At 37.4% G+C, this 23,945-nt stretch overlaps 2 protein-coding genes across 3 annotated transcripts in view; one reads left to right on the top strand and one right to left on the bottom strand.

The window, feature by feature from the left end:
- Positions 1–14,719, bottom strand: part of Rich (Guanine nucleotide exchange factor subunit Rich) — a 48,572-nt gene extending 33,853 nt beyond the window's left edge. The window contains exons 1-14 of the mRNA XM_074097844.1: positions 14,671–14,719; positions 14,385–14,551; positions 14,132–14,239; positions 11,809–11,958; positions 10,732–10,915; positions 9,766–9,899; positions 7,562–7,653; positions 6,910–7,026; positions 6,508–6,664; positions 4,930–5,043; positions 4,527–4,790; positions 3,566–3,734; positions 1,444–1,635; positions 660–799 (exon numbers count right to left, since the gene is read on the bottom strand). Coding sequence (XP_073953945.1) covers positions 660–799; positions 1,444–1,635; positions 3,566–3,734; positions 4,527–4,790; positions 4,930–5,043; positions 6,508–6,664; positions 6,910–7,026; positions 7,562–7,653; positions 9,766–9,899; positions 10,732–10,915; positions 11,809–11,958; positions 14,132–14,239; positions 14,385–14,522 — 1,959 coding nt within the window. The 5' untranslated portion in view covers positions 14,523–14,551; positions 14,671–14,719. The remainder of the gene's footprint in view (positions 1–659; positions 800–1,443; positions 1,636–3,565; positions 3,735–4,526; positions 4,791–4,929; positions 5,044–6,507; positions 6,665–6,909; positions 7,027–7,561; positions 7,654–9,765; positions 9,900–10,731; positions 10,916–11,808; positions 11,959–14,131; positions 14,240–14,384; positions 14,552–14,670) is intronic.
- An 855-nt stretch (positions 14,720–15,574) lies between these two features.
- Positions 15,575–23,945, top strand: part of LOC141435204 (uncharacterized) — a 28,869-nt gene continuing 20,498 nt past the window's right edge. For both annotated transcript variants that reach the window (XM_074097842.1, XM_074097841.1), the window contains exons 1-5: positions 15,575–21,901; positions 22,432–22,639; positions 22,883–23,197; positions 23,297–23,433; positions 23,518–23,658. In XM_074097842.1, coding sequence (XP_073953943.1) covers positions 15,756–21,901; positions 22,432–22,639; positions 22,883–23,197; positions 23,297–23,433; positions 23,518–23,658 — 6,947 coding nt within the window. In that variant the 5' untranslated portion in view covers positions 15,575–15,755. The remainder of the gene's footprint in view (positions 21,902–22,431; positions 22,640–22,882; positions 23,198–23,296; positions 23,434–23,517; positions 23,659–23,945) is intronic.

The following is a 23,945-nucleotide window of genomic DNA, read 5'->3' as shown; positions in this document are numbered from 1 at the left end:
CAGAGGGGTTACCTAGGGCCAAGGGGCCATGGCCCGGGGCGGCAGGCTGTGAGGGGCGGCGAAGCCACCCATTGCAGGTTTACTTCTTTAATGAAATACGAGTACTTTATGTTCACATAATGGGGCGGCAATAAAAAAACAGACGCCAACAAAAACACAACAATATAAGTAAACTGAACACAATATGATAACGTCAACATCTTACTCAGAATCACGTATTTCGCAGAAAGGCGGTTTTAGTCAAGCGCTTATTCTGCGCGGATGCGGTTGTTTATAGCATAGGCGCTTACACGCGCACTTAATTATTATTATTATTATTAATTATTCGTATTATATTATACAAGAATCACTCATTCAAAGCTATTACAAAAGATCAGGTGACAGCGGTATTGTTAATAATAGCTCTTTTTTTCGTGGCCGATATACATCTACGTGCCTAGCGTGTCTAGCGTGGCGTAGGACGCCCTCAGTCAGACTAGGTGGAGCGATGATCTTCGCAGGTTAGCTGGCAAGAACTGGATGAGACTGGCCGAGGATCGTGCTCAGTGGCGTGCAACTGGAGAGGCCTATGTCCAGCAGTGGACTAAGATAGGCCGATGATGATGATGATGATAATACATCTACAACGCATCAGTTTGGCTGAGCGGCATGCGACATACCAGCGAGTCGGGCTGCGGCACGGCCGGCTGCCGGTGCTGCCAGTCCTGCAGGCGGCACAGCGACGCCGACACCACGCACGCCGGGTGCGACAGCGCCGACACGTCCACGGCTTGCACGCAGCGCATCTCGATGTTGCCAGCTACAAAGAACAATCACGTTACACAAACAACCAAAAATAACTTATTTAATCACATAACAAAAATAGTTTTAAGTGAAGCTTAAAACCAAAGTCATACATAACTCCCTTGGGAATAAAACCTATTCGTAAATCCATAACTCCCGTAGGCACAATTTAGGCCATTGTCCTTTAGTATACAGGGTACAAAGTTGAGATGGGGCAGCAAGTGCAGCTACTAAATCCCTTGCTGCTACGCGAAAATGCTCTTAGGAGACCTTTACTAACTTTTACCTGTATGGAAAAAGTTTTCTTTGATTTGTGGGTGTTCTAGTACTTTAACCTCTGTTGGTCTCAAAGAGTGTTTTAATCCTTTATAGAAATGGGACCGATTGGCATTAAAAAAAAAAGAGTCAAATCTGTACATTTTATCAAAAATCTGTGAATTTCGATTGTCATCACTCAAAAAGTTAGTAAAGGTCTCCTAAGAGCATTTTCGCGTAGCAGCAAGCGATCTAGTAGCTGAACTTGCTGCCCCATCTCAACTTTCCACCCTGTATAGACAGGGAATAACACCATCGACGAGCAAGTGTGACGAAATAGTCGTTTATAGTTCGTTAACTAAACATTACACCCTAAATAGCTGGTCATGGGCACTGCAAGCTCACCGTTATCGAGACACTCCAGCTCGTAGATGGTGACGAGCGCGTCGGCGCCGAACACGACCAGCTGGTCGTCCAGCGCGTCCAGCACGAACACCTGCGAGTGCACGCGCACTATCTTCGCGAACCGGTTGTCCAGCTTCGAGTCGCGCGGGTAGAACCGGACCTCGTCGTGCCCGTCCAGGATGCTGTAGCAGCCTGCAACGATAACTAGATCATTATGTCACGAGTATACTGTTACGCTTCGTCTTTCGGTTCGTGGTCCACACGGGTTGCACCGCGGCGCACTAGGGCTAGGACAACATCGTGAGTCGTGGTAAAGGTCGATGTGGTGAGTTGTCGGTCATTATAGCTTTCAGGCCTGTGAAAACAAAGTTTAGATTAAAATCATATTTAATACACCTTAAAACCGTACCATAAAAATATCGAGAATGCCAAAGTGTTGCATAGTCCCCGTTTTGTTCGGAAAAAAAGGGAGGACAAAAGTTTCCGAAAGATAAAACTGTCTCAAAACATAGACATTCATTGCCCCGGAACGCATATTTGCCATAATTAATTTCAGATATTGCATAATATTCACAAAATTATTCTTATTATAAATAAACCCGCTTAGCTCACCCAAAAACTATGAGATTTGACATTTCGGAGACCTCACGCTACACTAGCGCCTCTAGTGGCGAATTCATACGAGATAGCCCTCATTGCGGGTAAACGTTGGATGCAAGTGGCGAGTTGTCGGTCATTGTGGCTTTCTAAGGGGGAGGCCTTAGTGTTGTGAAAGACGCTAATTTCGAGGCTTAAAAACTCGAACCCTAAAGACTCTCGAGGCTTAACGACTTAAAGGCCGCAAAGACGGTTTCTTGCATCCATACGCATAAAATAAGCCAATTTAATTGTCAAATATAGTCGAGTCTTTAAGAGTCTTAAGGGTTCGAGTCTTTAAGCCTCGAAATGAGCGTTAACCACACCTCTAGGAGGCCTTTGTTCAGCAGTGGATATCTTCTGGCTGATGATGATGATACTGGTTCCTTCAGCATTGAGTCGCTTTGTGTGAATATTGCGTACTATTTATATTAATTCAATACATTCCTTGGAAACATCATTCCCTTGTTTTGTACCTACAAAAACCTCGCTCCGCTGAGCTGTTTCCACTAGAACTGCGCTAAACGAAAATAGGTAAATAAAGTGTTTCTATTGGTTCATGCATGACAAGCACAAGGGTGAATGAGCATTTACTAGGCAAGCGTGCTCCATCGTAGGCCTCATCCTCGCTTTCCATCAGGCGTGATTGTGGCCAAACGCAAGCCTATACTGTATAAAAAAAAAAACATTCCTCGCAACGCGTCCACGCACATCTCTGATGAAATCGCAGCGAAAAGCTATAGCAGTTGGGTAGTTCTACGAACATTTCAACCGCTATCAGTTTCTTGTCGCAAATATTGAAGAAACGAGAGACCGAAAGCAAGAAATTTTAATGAAGTGTAATTGTACCGCACGTCATATTATAAACATGTGGGTAGAAGAGACAAAGATGGGTAGACTGCTTGACCCTGTGTTTGCTTTGTCGTGTCCCGCGTACGGTCACGAGCGTTAATTTGGGACCCATTTCGTCGAAAAATCCTTTGAATTGTCATACAAAATGACAGATATTCGATCTTAAGTGGGCCCCAAATTAACGCTCGTGACTGTAACATAACACCGCATGCACACCATATCGTTTCCTTCCATTCTACCTGACTCTTATCTTCAGTATAAGCGACAGGAAACTGATAGCGGTTGAAACGCTGGTAGAACTATAGGTGAAAAACTTAAGTAAATGACCTGTCGTTCCGTATAAACAAATTGACGTTCCCAATTCGAAAAATGACGCTCCATATTAATTCAGTGCACTACTACATACAACAGGTCATTTACAACTCAACCGAGCACCTCGCTTCCCCGCTCACCTTCCCGCGATCGCCCTGTCGCGTCAGTATAGCATCTTTGTCGCCGGTACGCGTCTTACGAATTTTCGTCTCCTATTTGTTGAACCGTACCTAAGCGTCACTGTGATTACGACGCGAGACGCAAACTTAGCTTGGTGGAGTTGCACTTAAGTTTTCCAGTTATAGTTAGTTGTTAGTGTGACCTATGACGATGTAGTCGCGCCACCAGAGCATGCCGCCGGTGACCACGAAGTCTTTCTCCTGCGTCTCGTTCCCGAACAGCTTCCAGCGCCGCGACGCGCAGCTGTAGTGGGCCAGCCCCGCGCGCCCCGCCACGCACACGTTCACGCCGCTCTCGTCTATAGCGCTGTACTGAAATGTCACGTGGTTCTAAGATAATGATGATGGTGACACTCTTTCCCGACCCGGATAATACCGGGATGGAAATACCGACCCTGTTTTTCGTGTACACGCCCATAGAAGCTCCTGTCAGTTTCTATGGGCGTGTACACAAAAAACAGGGCCGGTATTTCCATGTCGGTGTTATGCGGGCCGGGAAAGAGTGTCACCCTATGGTGGACACCCTACTCAAGTCTATATAGTAGGATAATTGCAAAAAACCGTATCATCACATCATTTATTCGTGACAGAACATGAAGAATGAATTAAAATAAACTAAATTAAAATAGACCTGGACTTGGATTTCTTCCTCTAATGTCTAATCCTACTATCACCTATCACTAATCTCTCTCTATATAACTGTGTTTTGGTACTGTTTACTACGTGTCGATGTTCAATAAAGAATCATTGTGTTGTATTGTGTTCATACCTTATGATAGTAAATATTTTTGTCTGTGACAATGTTTATCAAATGACGTAAAATTTCACTACGACACGGATCTGTAGTAGCCTAGGAATCAAATTGGTTGACTGTACAGTGGCGAAGCGTCCATGGAACCCCATTCCCATCGGCTTGCCCAATATTTACAAAATACGACAACACGACGCAAATTATTTATGCAGGATGTGGGCGATCTTTACTTCGGCTTTACCACGGAAATATGTGACGCTACGCCATTGCTGTACATGCCAAAGTCGTATCTCGTACCGCATTTCACTTGGAGAGAATCACAATCAATACCATCACAATACTAAAACACTTACCCTAAGAGGCCAATTGGTAGCTATGTACGTAGCGGGCAGCGGAAGCACTATCCACTGTTTCCTGCACTCGTTGTCGTCAACGAACTCCCTGTATTTAGCACTGCTGTCGTATTCCAAGTTAGGCTGGTCGCCGAGCCCGTTCTCCGCTTGATAGGTGTCAGCCGAAGAATCTATCATTGAGATCTTTGTGCGCTTGGTTAGATTGTCTTCTAGATTCACGTATAGTTTGTCGTCTGCTTGAAGGTACAGGTGTCTTTGGTTGCTCTGTAGATACAAGTCTTGTTATAAAACATTACACTACTACTTAGTACTACTTAGACCGATTTATATGCGGGTTTCTGTAATGAGTTTGCAGTTTATCATTATCAATAATGGTTTTTAGATAGGTGTTATTTATTCTTACCATACAGGGATTAACGCTGAGCGGGCTTTTGATGAAATCTAACTGTATGAGATTAGTACTCCCATCCGCTTCAACCTTCACCATCCACAGCTGATAACCTTCTGTAGCCCATTCCTGAAAAAGAACATATAAAGTAAGTCATTTTTACATATAATTTCACATTTACTTTACTTACACAAACACCACGCGAGGGAGTGGCAAAACTTTAAGATTAGGTACTTGCAAGGTATGAAAGTATGGTCGAGGAAACTAAATCGCGTACTAGGGTGGAACGCAATGATTTATTAGGCAAATGTATGGAATGTCAACAAGACATTAGAAGCACAAAGGTTTCACCCTCTTACGCGATTCTTTGATTTACTGTCATTCAGTGCAAATGGAAAATCGTCCACTTGAATTGGCCATTTTGAATTGTGCTGAAAAATATTTACAACCAAAATTTATTTTTGTTGTAAATTAATTAAACCTAAATGGAATATTGTCCATTATGAATTAGGAGTCAAATTAAATAAGCAATAAGTGAATTTTGTTTAAATCACGTCATAACCTAATATGTAGGCCCAAAACAAATGATTTCGGGTGAAACATATTTACAATTCGTCATATTTCTGAGTGTACGTTAGTAAAAGTGGTCTATTTTTTTTCGGCATACATTAAATTTGTCTCGTTTACTAATGTTTCGGCGAATAGTTTGGCAACTTATTTCATTTCGAAACTATTCATTTCCCAACCGTTTAATATTTCTGAAACAGTGAATATTTCAGAATTTTTATAAAACTAACCTAACCTACACTGGCTCTGAAATAAATCCTGAAATATTAACAGTTTTAGAGTTTGCGAAATGAAAAGTTGCGAAATGTACAGGTTGCCAAACGTTACGTTGCGAAAAGGCAGTACTCGAATTTGTCTATTTTACCATAGGATAAGGTTTCATTTTCAACGATATTCAGGATGGTCAATTTTTATTGTTGATGTATTTCAAATTGTAATTTTTCTGCTTTGGCGTATAATTTTGAGTCGTCCATTTTCCATTTACACCAAATGACAGTAAATCGACTCTATGACTGTTGCAGAACCTTTTTGATACAAGCCTTTACCATTTTTTGACTTATGATTTTTGTTTATATGTGACACTCGAACTTGACAAAAAAAAACTACAAAAGACTATCGAAGGATTTTTCTATATTGATTGATTGATTGGATTGATTTAGATACAATGACTGTACACAAGCAACTAAGTTAAGACGTCTGCTCTGCCACAAACATGTCGATCATTACGAGGAGCATTAACAACTGTGGGGCAATACATGCTTTTCCGCATCCACCGCGATCCCGCGATCTTAACCAGGTCGTCGCTCCATCTTGTTGAAGGAATGTTGGAATTTGAGTACTTTGGTGTTATTTTAGGATAAATTGAATTGCCCCATAATTGCAAAAGCCCCGATTTTCTTTACATTCAAACTTATTTGTTTGTTCCTCCGCTAAAACATACCGAAGTAAGGAAACCGAGAACCATCGAAACTCCAGCTTCAGTCCAAATACAGGTGCATTTTTATTGAAGTAAAAATGGAAACTCACCATACTAGAGACGACGAGCGGGTTGTGTTTGCCCAAATCCTGGTTGAGCCCGTAGTCCCACGCCAAGGAGCACATGAGTAGCGCCCCAAATGTGCTCCACACTGAGATTCCGCCTTTCTCCCAACTCACCGCCACAGCTCGGCCGTCTGCCGTCCACCTGAAAAGTTATTGATTTTGTAATAAATAATCAAGGGTCTCGCTAAGAGGGAGCAGGGAGAGGCAGCTGTCACCCCCTAGTTTCTAAAAAAGTTGCCAAATGTAAAGCATCCAAACCAAAGTCTTAGACTGGACTTGTTGTTTGCTTGACTTGTTGTTTGATCGAGCACCAAGCTTTTACAGTGCAACAAAGGTTTTTTTTTAACCAAAACAATAATCTTTTTTTGTATATCGTAGAACATCTACCTTATACATTTAACGGGTCCAGGGTCGCCAGGGAAGTCTTTGGAACTAAGCACCATCGTGTGAGAAAGCTCTAGGCCTCCTGTCGCCTCGTCGATCGTGTATACGTCAACTTGAGAACTGGGAATTAGACATATCTTGTATTGTAAACATTTCAACCATGTCCAAGACACTAGAGAACATTCTAATTTAAAATTTTCCGCGAGATTGTACTATAATCACATGAATAAAAACTGTCAAAGAGACTATGCAAATATTGAAAAACTCTACCGTGAAAAGACTCAAGTAAAAAAAATGACCCTTTCCGAACGACTCGTAAACTGTCGACGGTTGAATAGCGAATTGATCGAAGCGCCATTAGCGTGAAAAATTTGAAACTCAAACTACAGAGAAAAACTCACTGATTCCGAACATATTGTATAACGGTTATAAGGGGTACCAACCGAATATCTTAAAAAAAATCGCTTAGATCAACTAGCCTGTCAATCCTCGATGTAGACCGCGACTTTATTACACCTTAAGAGCGTCGAGAGGTTGAACAAATCTTTGAGGCGTGGCTTTGAATAGATAAACATCTTTTTACACTTTTCTGCATACATCAGATAGTAGCTAATCCGAAATTACAGCTATTAATTGAATTGAAGAGGCTACTTACTTCTTTCTACCGATTGCAATAAGTCTAAATTTGTGGTTAACCCTCGCGCAAGTGGCGTCGTCGATGCCCGGTGCCCAAATACCCTGGACCGCCTGGAACAGTTCACTAGTTTTAAGAGCCCTATAGCGAAACGCAAGCACTAAAGCTCAGTTTAGAATTGCAAGAAAAATCGTGTAAGTTACATTAAGTACATCGCGACGCGCGATTGACCACTTCAATCTCGTAAGATTTAGGCTCCATTTCGACCAGAAATGTGAGAAACATGCTGTGAAAGGATAGGTAAATGATGCGTTTCTATTGGTTAATGAAAAACACATATTACCCGCAACACATCTTTGGTGAAAACGCAGCCTTACGACCCCGCAATGTGTATTGCAACTTGCATGAACATTTCTTGCAGGTTTAAATTGGTCTTAATAGCTTAATTTATTGCTTTATAGCACTGAAGAAGCAACACTAGGGATCCGCGGGGGCTGCAACTATGGTGAAAGTAGCAATGAGATAAATAGTACGCGAGATTGTGTTCGAATTTTTATTGTTTTAAGGTCAATTCTTACTTAAGTAGTAGATTAAGTATTTCTAGTATTAATCGCAAAACATTTTCTTAGGAAATTCGCAGTTGCCATTCTATTCGAAAAGTGAACCGTACTCACAATATTTCTTAGGAAACATATCGACGATCGAGCGTTACGTATCGACGATCTAACGTTACGTAGCGACGATCGAACGTTACGTATCGACGATCTAACGTTACGTATTGACGATCTAACGTTACGTATCGACGATCGAACGTTACGTATCGACGATCGAACGTTACGTATTGACGATCTAACGTTACGTAGCGACGATCGAGCGTTACGTATCGACGATCGAACGTTACGTATCGACGATCGAACGTTACGTATCGACGATCGAACGTTACGTATTGACGATCTAACGTTACGTAGCGACGATCGAGCGTTACGTATCGATGATCGCTCGCTCGATTTACGTCTTCGAATAGTAAACGAATGTTTGTTGAAAACGCCACACTAGACACACTGAGTGCTTCTCCAGTACTAAACTAGCGTATAATATGGTACAAGTGTATTGAGCATGTTAATCTGATTAATTTTGGAATAGCTCAAAAACTCTGCAAAAACTACAACCACGTCGAAGAACATCAAACAGTTTTACATTAAAATAGATGAAGCAAGTTGTATGGAAGAGTTTGATATCGGTAGTTGCCAATTTGGGAATAACCAGCATCATTAAATAAATAATTTGAAAGGGCATGCTATCAAAGTCAAAATATAGCTTTATTCAATTTAGGCTATAACAATAACTTGTGAATGTCAAAACGACGGTTCGGTAAAACCTCTGTTGAGAAGAACCTGATAAGAAGCTCGACGAGGTAGTTAGGTAACCCAGGTATCGCACCCACTATTATAACTACCTATACATTGGTCTTTTCCAAATTATAATGCTCGAGTCTATAGCACTATACACTAAAACACATAGGCGCTATACAGATCGGACTTTTGACCTGTTTAATACGTATTTCCATTAATTCTGATAACCGCCTCATCTGTATTTAATATAAAACACATTCTTTATACTTGTCAGTGACGAAATATCAGTTAATCGGGATACCTGGTGCATAGCGTACTCAACCAACAAAAAATTTAGCACACCTACACTCCCAATCTTACCCTCAAATCGGTATCCAACAAGATCTGAGATAGTAAAAACGCATTTAAAAAACATCAAAACACATCAGTTTATAAAAATTCTAACTACAATCAACTAAGAATTCGGGTAATCGTAGCTGGCATTCATGCGTAATGTACTCATCATGTATCGCATGTTTGCGTATCACTCTGTTACTATGTAGATGATACACAAAATAGCGCACGAATATAATAATCGTAATTTACAAGCTAAATAAAGCCCCACATGACAGATTTTTTCTCTTTAGTACTACAGATGATAAGCATGCTATTTGAGGCTTTATTTATTATATCATCCGCGATGTGCAAACCATTTTACATGTTCCCTTAACCACTAAGACTAAGTGATACAATTTGTATGCTTTTGACTCTGCCATGTAATATAAAAAAAAATACGTTACGCGCGCTGAGTACCCGGATTGTATCATCAAATTTATATATTCAAATGTTTCTAATAAGCATTAATTAAGATAATGGGCAGTGTTGACTACTTACGTTAGGATCAAACTTAAGGTTAGGTGCAGTGAGGTAAGCTGCCCGGCCGTCATTGAGGGTGATGCCAAACCCGCATACGAGTGGGGAGTACTCTATGTCATTGACGTGTGTGTTATCTTCTAGGATGGGCTCCGCTGAAAGCAAAGCAAAATGAGCTTTACTTTATTGTCACACTCACTCACTCTTTCACATCTCTATGGTTCTATATGGTTAGCTAACACGAGTGTCATTTTCTCGCTTTTCCCTCAGAGCGCCTTCCTAACACTGTGTTAGATGGGAAGGTAAAATAGTGAAAGTGACACCTTTCTGTTCAATACGGTATTTGACTATTTTGTATATGTTTTATAAATTACACAACTGTTTCGAATAGAGAAGCTACCTTTACAAATAAAGTTATTAACGTTTGAAATTCAAGATTAGACAGAGAAAGACATACTGGCATGTGACGTCACACGCCAGTAGCGCCATACTTGCTGCATAGAGAAAAGCGTTTGAGAAAGAGACAGGTATATAGATTTTTCAAGAAATCACTATAAATCCAATTTTCAACCGATTTAAGTTTTCTCTTAGCTAAACATTGTCTGTATATCTATATTTTCATAATAATATTAAGATATGGCAAATTTAGGAGTTGCCAAATACCGTATTATAATAATACCGTCAAAACTACACCTTAATCACGCAAAATAAATCAATTAATCGATCAGAATTCTTTTCATTATCTTATAACATGTATCGACGCATGAGTTCATGTGAGACGATTGCGAATCCAAACACTACACCAGCAGGCGTTACTTGAGAACTTCAACACATCAAAGTCTATTTACATTACATAGATATTATTTAATTGAAATTTGGTGCGAGCGAAGCAGCAGGCAAAAGCTAGTGTAAAAATATAAAGCTGCATTATAAAAACGAAAGTAACTCAATAAAAAATTACATTCATACTAATATAGTCTAAATTACCTTTAGAGACTTGTTGGTTGATAGAGAAAGGTATCCTTCCGAGGTCGAGACAGTAGTCCCTGTTCTGTGTGCCATCCCATCGATACCGGAGAAGATGAGATCTGGTTGTGCATACCAATATCTCAGTGCCAGATATACAGCACATACGCGTTATTTGGCCATCCCATACTAACACCTCCTTGAACTGAAAAAAAAAAAAAAAGTTTTCAATTGTTTAAATACAGACGATTCTGGATTAACTCTACACAACTCAGTAATACGGTCAGCAATGTATACAAGTTGTTTAATACCACATTTATGTAAAACATCCATATTTTGTGATTTGAAGAACATTACTATATAGCAGTGCAGTGTCATTCATTACAACATCTCACACAACGGAAAACTAAAAGCATAATGGCCGCTTAATTTGTCAACCTCATATCTGGCCACATAAATCGCTTTAGAATCATTTTTATGTTACATATGATGGTGTTGATTTGTTGTATACAATTCAGGTAGATTCGAGGTTGAGAAAGTACATGAACGTAAGCAAGTTCGTCTTCAACCTATGGGAATGGGAGTATAGACTCCCATTAGGGCAGTTAGGGCTCCCATAGGGGCAGTTTAAGGTAATTATGAGGCCAAGAATTGTAAACACAATGCAGTAAGAGAATTCAAATCAAAGTTAATTACGATTCATTTGGAATTCTTTCAGAGTCATGAAACAGTAAATGATATGCTCGCTGAAGAGGTGATAAGAGTGCTTGTCGTAATGGCGATTAGCAATGTTTATTTACGTCATAAATTGTATTTCATGGCATATTATTAAGTGTATAATGTGAATCCAAATTTGAAATTTATATTTTAAACAAACTTTCAAACAAGTTAAACTATTTGAAACTTACAAATACATGAAGATTTTAGTACAAAACACACGCACGCACTCGCATACTCACAAACTTTCGCATTCATTAAATTAGCAGGATTCTGCAAAAGCTATCATTGCAAGTATCACAGTACAATATTTTATTCATAAAATAAGTATCACAGTAATCATTACAAAACGACTCCACTATAAATTAAACAAAAACACACCAATTTAATCTTCAGAGAGGGTATGACTTCCTTGACAAACAGTTCTGCCGAGTCCCTCCTCAGGCTGGCAGTGGGCGGGTCATACTGCTGGTACGCAGTCTGGTCGCTTACCACCTCTACATTGTAGAGAATTAAATGCCCTTCCGATGTCTGTAATGCAAAGGTATTGACTTGGTTGACTTTTAACAATAGTACTGAATCATTTTCAAACAATTTAAAGAAAAATAATATTACTTAAACCAAAAAACAATCATTCAAATATCATGAGTTCATGACCTAGTTTTATGCTAGGTTACAATATGCAAATTAAAGTGCAAATTGGCAGGTAAGCGAACAAGTCAACATAACATGAAAAGATATATACAGTATGTCCAGAATAACATTGTAGCAATTTCAGGTGATACAATGGAGTATTAGGAAGAGTTTGAACCCTAATTGACGACCAGATGGCCAAGTGGTTAGAGAACCTGACTACGAAGCTTGAGGTTCAGGGTTATTTGTATGAATAATACAAATGTTTCGTCTCGAGTCTTGGATGTTCAATATGTACTTAAGTATGTATTTATCTATATAAGTATGTTTATCCATTGCCTAGTATCCATAGTACAAGCTTTGCTTAGTTTGGGACTAGGTCAATTGGTGTTAAGTGATATTTATTTATTAATTTTTTATTTAAATGCCCTTAGTCCTTTTAATCAAATTTATTCACTTTTATATCATTTGTAATTCTTATTTATTATTTAATTGAAATATTGCAGTTTTTATTTGTGATTGAATAAAACAAATTAAATAAGTTTTTAAATTAGCTGTAACATTAAAATCCTAAGTATTTTTTTAACAACCAAATACGTTTTTTTTTGTAAGAATACAATTCGAAATTCATGCATTTATTTTAAATAATATTTTTAAAAAACTGGTTTCATAGATGATTTCGATTAAATATTTAGTATACATTTTTGGCATGATTAGAAAAATAGAAAAATGTAATCAAAAGAAACAACACACATTGGATTAAGGCATTTAGGGTTCAAACTCCAGTGTATTCACCTTAAGTTTCTACATTATTATTCCAGACATCCTGTATATATATGTATCTTGCCACATGCCTGCAACTGTAACTGGTGTTCTTTTTATTTGTAATTAATTGAAATATTTTACTTATTGTCATATCTAAAATACATATGGTCAAAATTTGTAATGATTTATTGACATGAATCATCATTCAGCTATGTGACAAATTGAATCATTACATTAGAAAAATACAAACCTTAGAAAGTTTGATTAATTGCTAATTTTGGCATAAAGCATTAGAATTATTAAACCTTAGTCAGAAGTAATTAAATAATTATTTGTAAATTTTAATAATAATTCTGACATTAGAATATATAATATATAATAGATAAAATAATAAAATAAAATTAAACCTAATTTATTGACGACCTAAACTACCTGCTTGCTTGACTGCTTCCTTCCTAAATAAATATAATTATAACTTTAAATTAAGAAAATATTAAGAAAATACAAAATATCCATAGGACTAAAACTACTATTAAATTAAAATAACTAAAACTTAAACTTTAATTAAAAAAGAGAGGTGGGCCTCTTGGCATGGTGCTCATCACGCAGGCAGCATTCCCGTGTTGAACTGCGATTGAGATTCTTTGCGCGAGAAAGCTGCCGGCGCGAGGGTTGCCTGTTGCCTCCCTTAACCTATTGCTGAGCTCCCTGTGTAGCTCCAGCGCACCCTTACCCCATGGACCTAGTCTCGACGCCGAAAGCAAAGAAATGATATTGGGCGCCGAGACAGCTATATTTTGTGACCTTGAGGCGTTCCCGGGCGTCTGCCGCCACCCCCGCACATTTGGTAGATAAATAAATAAATAAATAATACAAGTGCTAAACTTATTTTAAGATCATTTTACTGTATTGTTACAAATAAATGTTTTTGAATTGCAATGTCTATGACTGGCTACACACGTTCTAACATCAGTTCAGTCTATCACTCTCATTCTGGTTTCCTGTCATTATCATCAGTCTGAAAGGGGTTTATATTTATTTATTCATTGCATTATCACATTTATACAGGTAGAATCATTCACAATGATGCATGCCGTGGTTCTTATTACAATGTCATTAATGTCTCATTTTGACAAAATCACGCGTCTTTATTGATGGCACTAGGTATATATAGCAGTTGCTACGATTTGGTATAGTTAGATATTGAAAGAGAGTGTAACCAGTCTATTTGAACATTGCTACTACTACCCGTCACTGTAATATTATTGTTTTTTTTACAAATAAATACAGATCCTTTATTCCTTACCGAAATACATATCATTGAAGAGTCTGGTTTCCATTCAACTCCAACATTCACCCCGAGTCGCTGTAAAGAGTCCGCACTCCGTTTGTGGTGCACCACAATCACACTTGGCTAAAAAACAACTAAATTTAATTCGAGTTTACTCCATGAAACTGCCGCTGTCTAAAAAACCATTACACTTTATTTGGTATCTCAACAAGTTGCAGAAGCAGTACAAGTAAAACATATAAAGAATGACGCTCGCAATCCAGCTTACCTTGCAAAACCACACCATAAGACTGTCATCGCTAAGTGAAGCGAACAGTATTTTATCTCTGTTCGACACAATCTGAATAATCTGATGATCTGCTCCCAGATTTTTTAGAACTTTGGGCCATCCTATTGGAAAGTACATAGTGCTTCATTCATCACCATTTGACGCAACTGCAAATTGATGATTAAGATGTAGACTACAAAGGTCTGATTTGCTATAATGTGTATAGCAGAACAGTACAATAATAATGTGAGCTCCGTAATACACGCATAATTTTGCAAGTAAATACTTTTTACTTCTCACAACACAACACGTCTCGCCTCAGTCCAGTCAGTCAGCTCGCTACCTATTTGACATGACATGACATTACTCCTTTGTGTTGCCGTGTCTAAAATTATGTCAGTAGCCAAAGGTGCGGCCACATGCAAGTCGCTCGATGCTTGTTTCCTTCCAGCGATAAATCTGAAAGGCTATTACGAAATGCGAAAAACGAAGTTCGTATCGTTCGTACTGTCCCAGTTACTCTCGTATTAAATAATACAAGTGTAGGTGGGACGGTACGATACAAACTTCGATTTTTGAATTTCGTAGTAACCCTATTTGAATTTCCCTCGACTCAAAAAAGCTGCGTCAAGTCTCCGCGTCGAACAGCAGCAGGGCTACTACAAAACTCGAAACTCGAATTTCGTGTCGTGCGGTCCCTCTGACACTTGTACTATTTAATACGAGAGCGAGAGAGACGATACGATACGAACTTCCAATTTCAAGGTTCGTAGTAGTCCTGCAGTTTTTGGCTAGCTAACTAAAGTCTACACATCGTTTCTGTTTTTCAGCCGAATAGAATTTTTGGAATGGCAACATCGTTTCTAGTTGTGTCTGAGAAGTTTTTCATAAGATGTAACCGTCACGTTGATCAGACAGAACTATGATTCTTTCTACGCAATGAGGCGAATATATGATCATATTGAATGTCCTAATCTCAATTATTTTAATAACCACACGTGCATTACGTAGTCTATCTTCAGGATTTTTTTTTCCTGTTTACGTTTTTGTTTTTGAACTCTCAAACAGAATTATTTTAATACAGTATGTAACCATACTTACCGTTTGAGTTGTAACATTACGTGAAACCAGGCCGAAAATTTTTGCAATGTTAAGTTAAAAACGAAGAAAAACGCTTCTTCTTCAGCGTACAATACAATGCAATGGCGATGGCGATTTGGAATTTGGCTTTCTGAAACTCAAAATAAACGTATAAGTTCGTTTTTCTTACGGTATAATTACAATACATTTGATATGAGCTCAAAGGGATATCAAGTGATAGTTCAAAGCAGTTGAATTTGGTGACAGTCATGGTAAAGAATTTATGATATCATGTCGGAAGAAATTAACTTAAACGTAAACAACCTCTCAGCGTCTGAGGAGGCGTTTGAAATATTAGCCAAATCGGTGTATTCTGAAAATGAATATGTAACGCTGCCTACCGGAACATGTGCACAGCCTGTTTTTGACGCCAAGAACAGTGAGACAAGTGAAATACCTTTGGAAAACGATGTTGTATCGTCTACCAATGTCGAGGATCAATCAGAACTGACTTATTGTAACTTGGAAGTAGGCAGTGAAGTGAATATCGACGATGATTATACGGATGGAACGCAGCCGGTGTTAGAACTCTGCAATGACGGCAACACTGATCCAAGTTATACACACGAAATAAATTATTTGTCTGAAGAGAATAATTCAACTAGCAAAAGTGTGAATTGTGAGCTTGATGTGGAGTATAGCGATCATATGGAGACAGATGAGCCGGTTGAATTTGAAGCGGTAAGTAGCTCAGAAATATATCAGCCCCCACCTGTATCACCTAGTAAAAGAGGTAGGGGAAGGGGCCGAGGTCGAGGCAGGGGCAGAGGCAGAGGCAGAGGACGTGGAAGAGGTAGAGGGAGAGGTAGAGCTAACAGACTAAATAAAGATGATAGTGACATAACTACTACACATTCGGATATGGACTCTACCCAGGAACATAGTTTAAGCATAGCCACTGAAAATGATGAGAATATAAATACTGAATTTAATGCAAGTAATGACACTGAATTTAAGGATTATAATACAACTAGCAGCACTGAATGTATTGAAAATAATGCAAGCATGAGTGCTGAATATGTCTCTGAAAATGTACTTGACACCTTCAACAATTCTGTTATAACAGAAGAAAATGAAGTTTTAAAATCACCAGCACAAACAATTGACATTCCTATTGATGAAGTTCCTCTAGCCAGAAGAAGAGATAGAAGAAGAAAAACAAAGACTGCTGTCAACTTACAAGGGCCTGAGAGCACTGAAACTCCTAGGGCTTCTCGTAAGAGAGGCCGACCTAGAAAAGAAGAGTCCTTAAATCAGAAGAATGTGACAGAACATTTACCACCTGCCAATGGAGATAATGCATCAAATGATTTATTAAATACTGAAATTGATAATGATTTTACAAAAATGGCAGAAAGCCTGGCTCAAATGGAAGATAATTTGAGTAAATTGGAAAACAATGTAGCTGGCCTTGAAAATTTAGATGACGATTTAGATGAAGAAGACATATGCCTAAGTAAATTAAAAACAACCATTGACATTGATAACACTATATCTGAACCCAAAGATCCAATATTACAGGAATTGCAGGAAATTGCCTCATCACCTTTACATGAGACTGATAACATGAATGATGATGATGGAAATGCTCATCTTCCTAGTTCTACTTTTGATGGAAATCCTCAAATAGAAGAAAATCAGCATAATGTTGAAGTGGATATTCAAAGGAAAGAATGTCAACAAAATAATAATGAAATGGAAGAAAATGAAAAAAATGTGGACATTATTGCCACTACTGAAAATGTAGATATTGAAGATTTATTGGAAGCTAAGAAAATTGATCCAAGCGAATCACTTCTTGTGGAGGATTTGACTAAAAGACCTATCCGGAGAAAAGCTACAAAAGCACTACAATATAAAAATGATGATGATTCTGATGAAGATCCATTTGCTAATGTTGAACTTTCTGATGATGATGAACCAAGAAGAAAAAAAAGTGGTAGATACCAATCTGATGATGAGTATATACCAGGCTTGGCGCATGGTCGGAGGAGTTCTATAGATTCTTCTGATAGTGCAGCAGGTGATACACTAGAAGAGTTAAAGAAACAAAGTAAGAAAAAATTACGGAAGAGAAAATCTGATGTTGATATATTGAACTCAAGTCCTAAGAAAAATCTCAAGACAAATAATGTTGAGAATAAGAAGGAACCTTGGAGGTTTTCTCCAAATATTGCAGTGGAAGATATTGTTGAAGGAGGTGTAGAAACACATGACCAAACTAATGAAAACTCAGTCAAATCCACGAATTCTTGGGGATCTAGCAATGAATTCGAAAATTTTCTTGCTAGAAAAATACAAGGTACTAATTTGAAAATAAAAAAAGTGAAACCTACTAAATCATCACCAAATGCTATAGCTCCTTTAGATATACCTGTGTTAAAACAAGTAACTGTAAAAAAAATAGAAACAGGTTCTCAAACAACTGTGCATACTGCAACAACCAGTGCACAAACTAGCGGACCCAGTACATTATCAATGAAAACCAATGTTTTACTAAATACTCCTCAATCTGAAAAGGCATGTGAGTTCCTTAAAAGCATTGTAAAAACGACATCTGAATTAGGACAATTGATGACACAAAAGTCTGAGGATTTTATTCAAAAGAAAATAAATACAGATAATGTTGTGGATACTTTTAAGATGGACTATTGTGTCAAAAAGTCATTTTTACTGTTAAAACTAGCCAAACATAACCTTATGCAAATGGAAGAGGATTTATCCAGCCAGTATGAAAAATTCCTTAAAGACAATGAACTTTTACAATATAGAGAACAAGAAAAGAAAGTTGTTCCGAAACCTAAAGAAGCTGAAAGTGACAGTGATTGTGAAATTGTTGAAGTGACAGCTGCAACTAACTCAGCCCCTACGAAACAAAAAGAGAACAAACCAAAATTCAACCCTAAAACAGTGTTTCTCAATAAAGAACTTTCAATTAAGATAGCAAAGAAGCCAAGCGAAGATGTCAAAAGTAGTAAGAATCTGAACATAAAAGGCAGACATACAGTGTGGATTAACGACTCGGTGATGGTTAAGAAGGTCAAAAGCCAGCAGTCTTTTTTAGCCCAGGACAGCCGAAATAAAAAACCTCCTGATAATAAAATTACAGCTAAAATGGTAAGTGATTTTTTTGAGGATTATTATCGCCAGAAAGCAGTTCATGTCTGCGCACCATTTGTATCTCCTGATTGGTTGTGTGTGCGAAAATCCTTCATGTGCAATTATTTTTCTGTTGAACCAGATGAACTCATAAGTGATAATATTTCTAGAACTGAAGACATTTTCACAGACTCTGAAAATAGTGCAACAGTGAGTGGTACTAGCAATGGGCTCAATAGTAAAATTGGGGAAGTGAGAAACCCAACAACACTATTTACTATTTGCTTAAAAAATCTACAAAAACATCTCTTTGTGATGGCGACCAGTGAAGCTAAATCATATCCTAAATTTGTAGAGGAAACTGCTAACTTAGATAAGACCTATCAACCAAAGACCTTGTTTTCATTGTGTATGATGCATCTGACAAAAATGGTCCCTACCGACTTGCAACAAGTCTCACCATCTCAAATTGATGACCAACTGCTATGTGATATTAAAGAATCTACATTTCATAACATGGAAAAGTCATTGGCAAGTACTAAACATAATGTAGAATCAACATCCAAGAAGGAATGCCTACCATTAAGTCTTATTGAAGAACCTCTGTTAAAAATTTCATCCTTGAAGACATTGTGTCATAATCGAATTTGTAAACTTTATTATGTAAGCACAAATGAAAATGAGACATCTTCTCAAATATGTGCTACAAATATTTTTGATTCTAAAGAATCTACATTTCATAACATGGAAAAGTCATTGGCAAGAACTAAACATAATGTAGAATCAACATCCAAAAAGGAATGCCTACCACCAAGTATTATCGAAGAACCTCTGTTGAAAATTCCATCCTTGAAGACTTTGTGTCATAATCGAATTTGTAAACTTTATTATGTAAGCACAAATGAAAATGAGACATCTTCTCAAATAGGTGTTACAAATATTTTTGCTTGTGAAAATAATATTGAAGAAGACTGCACAACAATGACAGATGCACAGATAACTGTGCCCTTTTTATCACCAGTTGGGTTTAAAGTAAAATCACTGTTTACTCTATGTGTTGAATTAATTCAGAAATGTCAAAATAGTAATCTATCACGCGACATAGGTCACTTTTGTTCTGAAAAAAAGACTACATTTTTGCCAATGTCCTTAAAAAAAATTGTTTTTGGCTATGTCAAGAGTTTGCTAAATAATAACTGCTATTCAGAAAACGAAATTGAAGTAGAAAAAAATTACAGCTCTAATTATGCCAAAAAATTAACTGACTTGTGCCTTGTCATTGTATCAAGATACATGGGGAGTGATGGCACAAATATAAATGAAACGGGGCAAGAATTATGTGTTGGAGAATTAACTATTAATGCAGTTAACACATTATCTGAGGAAGCCTTTCTTAACATTGAAGAAACATGTGCAAATGATCATGAAAGTTCCGACTATTATGAAGATGATGAAGATACTTTTTACGGTGATGAGCTTTTAGAACATGACATTAATGACGTCCACCATGACATTAATCCTGAAAATAATGAAGTTGATCACAGCATTAATGACGTTCACCATGACATTAATCCTGAAAATAATGAAGTTGATCACAGCATTAGTGACGTCCACCATGATATTAATCCTGAATATCCTGAAATTAATAAAGTTGGTCACAATATTAATGACATCAACCATGACCTCAATCATGTTGACCATGACACCGGTCATGTCAATAGTAATAGTACAGAAAACGAAAGCTGGGTTTCGCAAGTCCAACTGAAAGAATTAAAGTCTTGCTTTGCGTCAAATAAATCGCAAAAAACTTTTAAACCAACCTCAGATGATGATGTTCACAATGTCACAGCTGAAAGTTATCCCCTTATAGCTTTCATCAAAACCGAGCCAGAGTTAGAAGAACCGACGGCAACTTGTGATAACTTTACTCCAATTGTTAAAACCGAACCAAACCTTGACCAAGACCTTGACCAAATGACAATCATACCAGAGAGCATTATTACAAAAAGAGAATGCCTGGAAAATGTTGATTCATTACCATCTGGAAAAGTGCCAATACAAAGACAAAACAGTACAAGCTTTGATGAAGATAGTTTCGAAGCTTTTGTGAGTGCTAATAAAATGATACGCGCTATAAGCGGTGCTGGAAATGATAATGATGAAACATTTAGTCAAAGCTTTTTAAGAGTTCGTAGACAGCATGAACCTGATTCTGATAATGAGAATGATTCTAGTATGAGCTTATTAGTACCACAGACATTCGCACCACTTGCAATAGAATCAGCAAAAGATAGTCTGCTAGGAAACAGTTCTAGTGATAGTGAAAACGTTTCAAAGAAAAACGCCAAACGTAAACCTGTCACTAAACGCAAAACAAAGAAACTTGAACCTGTGAAACCAATTATCAAAGAAGTACCGGTAAAGGAAAAACCTATTCCTATTAATGAAGTTGCAATGCTTACTAGAAGAATGAGGGAAAAGATAAGACAGGAGGAGAAAAAAGGCGAATCTTCGGATTCTGGCAGTGAAACAGTTCCACAAGTTTCAAAGCGAGATAAAGATAGTAAAAAAGGTTCTAATAATTCTCGCACTCCTGTGAAAAAGAAAAAACCCGCCGAAGACGAGATACAGTGTAACAATGTCGATTCAACTGAGAAAGTAGACACTGCCAGTAATAAGCCAACTGAACAGAGTTCAGAAGTGACTAAAGATAAGTTTACTGGATTTAGTGCAGTTGATCAAAATGAAATATCTTCATATCATAAATATGTAAAATATGTGTATGAACAAATCATACCGAAAGTAAATGAAGAGAGTCAAGCAAAGGAGCCGTCAAATAATGCAAAAGAAACAATATTGCTACAAGGCGAAGTGATTGATAAAGATGGTAAATCTGCTGAAATTATAAGTCCTGATGAACCAATAGAACTTTTAGAATGTACACCGGCTATGCCAATGTTTGATGATGTAGAAGAAAAACGAAAACCTGGAAAGGCAGAAGTAAAAACGTCAGGCGCAAAGAAAGAATCTATAGTAAGTCCACTAGATACTGAGACAAAAGAAGAAACGAAAGATATCGTAATAGAGAATAAACTCGAAAAGGTAGATAATTTTGTTGATCGTCATGGATGGAAATGTTATCCTATTGACAGTAGTGATAATAAGATATATCTACAAGCCATAATCCCTTTGGAAAAGTTGCCTGAATCGTTTGTGGAGACATACTTTCAATATCAAGAAATAACTGATCAAAGCAAAGAAGATGCTGAAATTGATAGGTAAATATTGAAAATTATTATTTTCTATAATTAAATAAGTTTTTTTGCCCAGCTGCAGCAGGCGAAATATCCAGCGAAGTGCGTATTGGTATTAAAAAAATAATCATTCCTACTTTACGTGTAGGGAACAGAGGGAGACCATAAATATTTTCCCCCTAAAATTTACCACTTGGTCATGTCTGCATGACTAATATACCTACTTTACAGCTTTCTAGCATTACCGGACATGGCGAAAACCAGATTTAGGACTATGGAAGCCTAAAAAGGCAAAATTTTACTTAAACCATAATCTATATAAATAAAAATGAATGGTAAAATGTGTTGCTAAGCGCAAAACTCGGGAACGGCTGGACCGATTTCGCTTATTCTTATTTTGTTGTATTCGTTATTATCACGAGACGGTTTTTATGGAAGAAAACTTAGAAAAATTACAATGGGGGCAAAGCCGCGGGCAACAGCTAGTAATTAATAATAAGAAGTAAATATATTGTTCAATAAATTTATCTCGTGTTTGTATGTTTAATTTTTAGATTGATTAACTTGCAGTCCTTAAATAGAAGTACTAGTGGAAATAAAAATAGGAGTAAAAATAAAATAAAAGCTGCAACAGATGATCAAATTAACTTTACTGAAAATGACACTGAGCGGCCAGTAAGCCCTGCTGATGATGATGACACTCATTACACTGAACTATCTCCATCTGAAGATGAGGGCAATTACGATGACGACGGCCCAAGGGTAATTACCTTTTATTTTTGATTCATATTTTCACGGTTGTGAACACATTTTGAGGATTATTTTTTTGTTTAATGTTGTACCATAGTGTCATAAATTTTATCAAAATTGGATCCACAACTGTAACTTTATTTGGATTTGAAATAGGTTAATGTTTCTGTTTGAATAAGATTTGTTATTCTTTAGTAAATATTTTTAGAAGATTGTCAACCATTAGTTCAGATGCTTTAATTAAACGGGTTTTAGGGTCCTGTGGAGTCTGCAGAAAACCGCATCGCGAAGAATTCACTTATGAATGACGATGACGATTCCGATTCACCGACAAATCAAAAAACTCCTATCAAGCAAGAACCTGGCGCTAAAACTCACGTTGAAAGAAAGAAACCTAGAATCGGCCCTAAGTCCAAATTGTTAGAAGTAAAACGTGAACATCCTGATTCTTTAATGCTGACAGCGGATAAGATGATGAACAAGGAATTGAATCTTTTACATGCACCAGTAGTTTTAAAAGATGAAAATGATAAAACACCTCCCAAAGGTCCTTCTACGAGGAACAAATTGGTACGTAATGCGAAATAAATACCTAGTTTAAAGGTTGTTGGTATAATAAGTAAATCCTTAATGTTTCGTAACCATAACGCTAACATTTGTTTTGTACAGAGGAATTCTACAAAAAATTACAATAGAATAATAGACCGGCCAAAGTCAGATGACTCTTCTTCTGAGGAAGAAAAACAGTGGGTAAGATCAAAAGAAAAGCTTCTCAAGAGGCTTGGAAAGAAACAAGACACTGCATTGTAAGTTATTGAGTTTACGTTGTTTATTGTCTCAATAAAATGCTCTTTAATTATGGTAATTATTAATAAAACATGCTTTTCCAGGGAAGATGATGCAAAACGAGCTAAACTAGTCAGTGAGTTCATCGAGAAGCGAGAGCGAGAGACAAAGCCAGAGATTCGGAAAGCACGTGGCCGTTCAAAACGCTCTCGACGGAAACTGTTAGAAAGACAAAAGCAAATGAGGTATGGACCAATCATTATGGTTTTCTTGCATTTCATTACCTAAGTATTTAAAGTCAAAGTCAAAATATCTTTGTTCAATTTAGGCTATAACAAGCACTTATGAATGTCAAAAAAATCTACCACCGGTTCGGAAAAACCTCTGTTGAGAAGAATCCGGGAAGAAACTCAACGAGGTATATATTTTTTTAAACAGATTTACTATATTATTAAATGATATCTATACATCACAAGTATTTAACACAGTAGGTTCGCTATTTGAAGGGATCGCCAATGCGGTTCGGAATTAT

The sequence above is a fragment of the Choristoneura fumiferana genome, chromosome 14, assembly GCF_025370935.1.
Source record: "Choristoneura fumiferana chromosome 14, NRCan_CFum_1, whole genome shotgun sequence".
Classification (NCBI taxonomy): Eukaryota; Metazoa; Arthropoda; class Insecta; order Lepidoptera; family Tortricidae; genus Choristoneura; species Choristoneura fumiferana.
The sequence above is the reverse complement of the archived record's forward strand: the minus strand, read 5'-3'. Positions and strand labels throughout refer to the sequence as shown.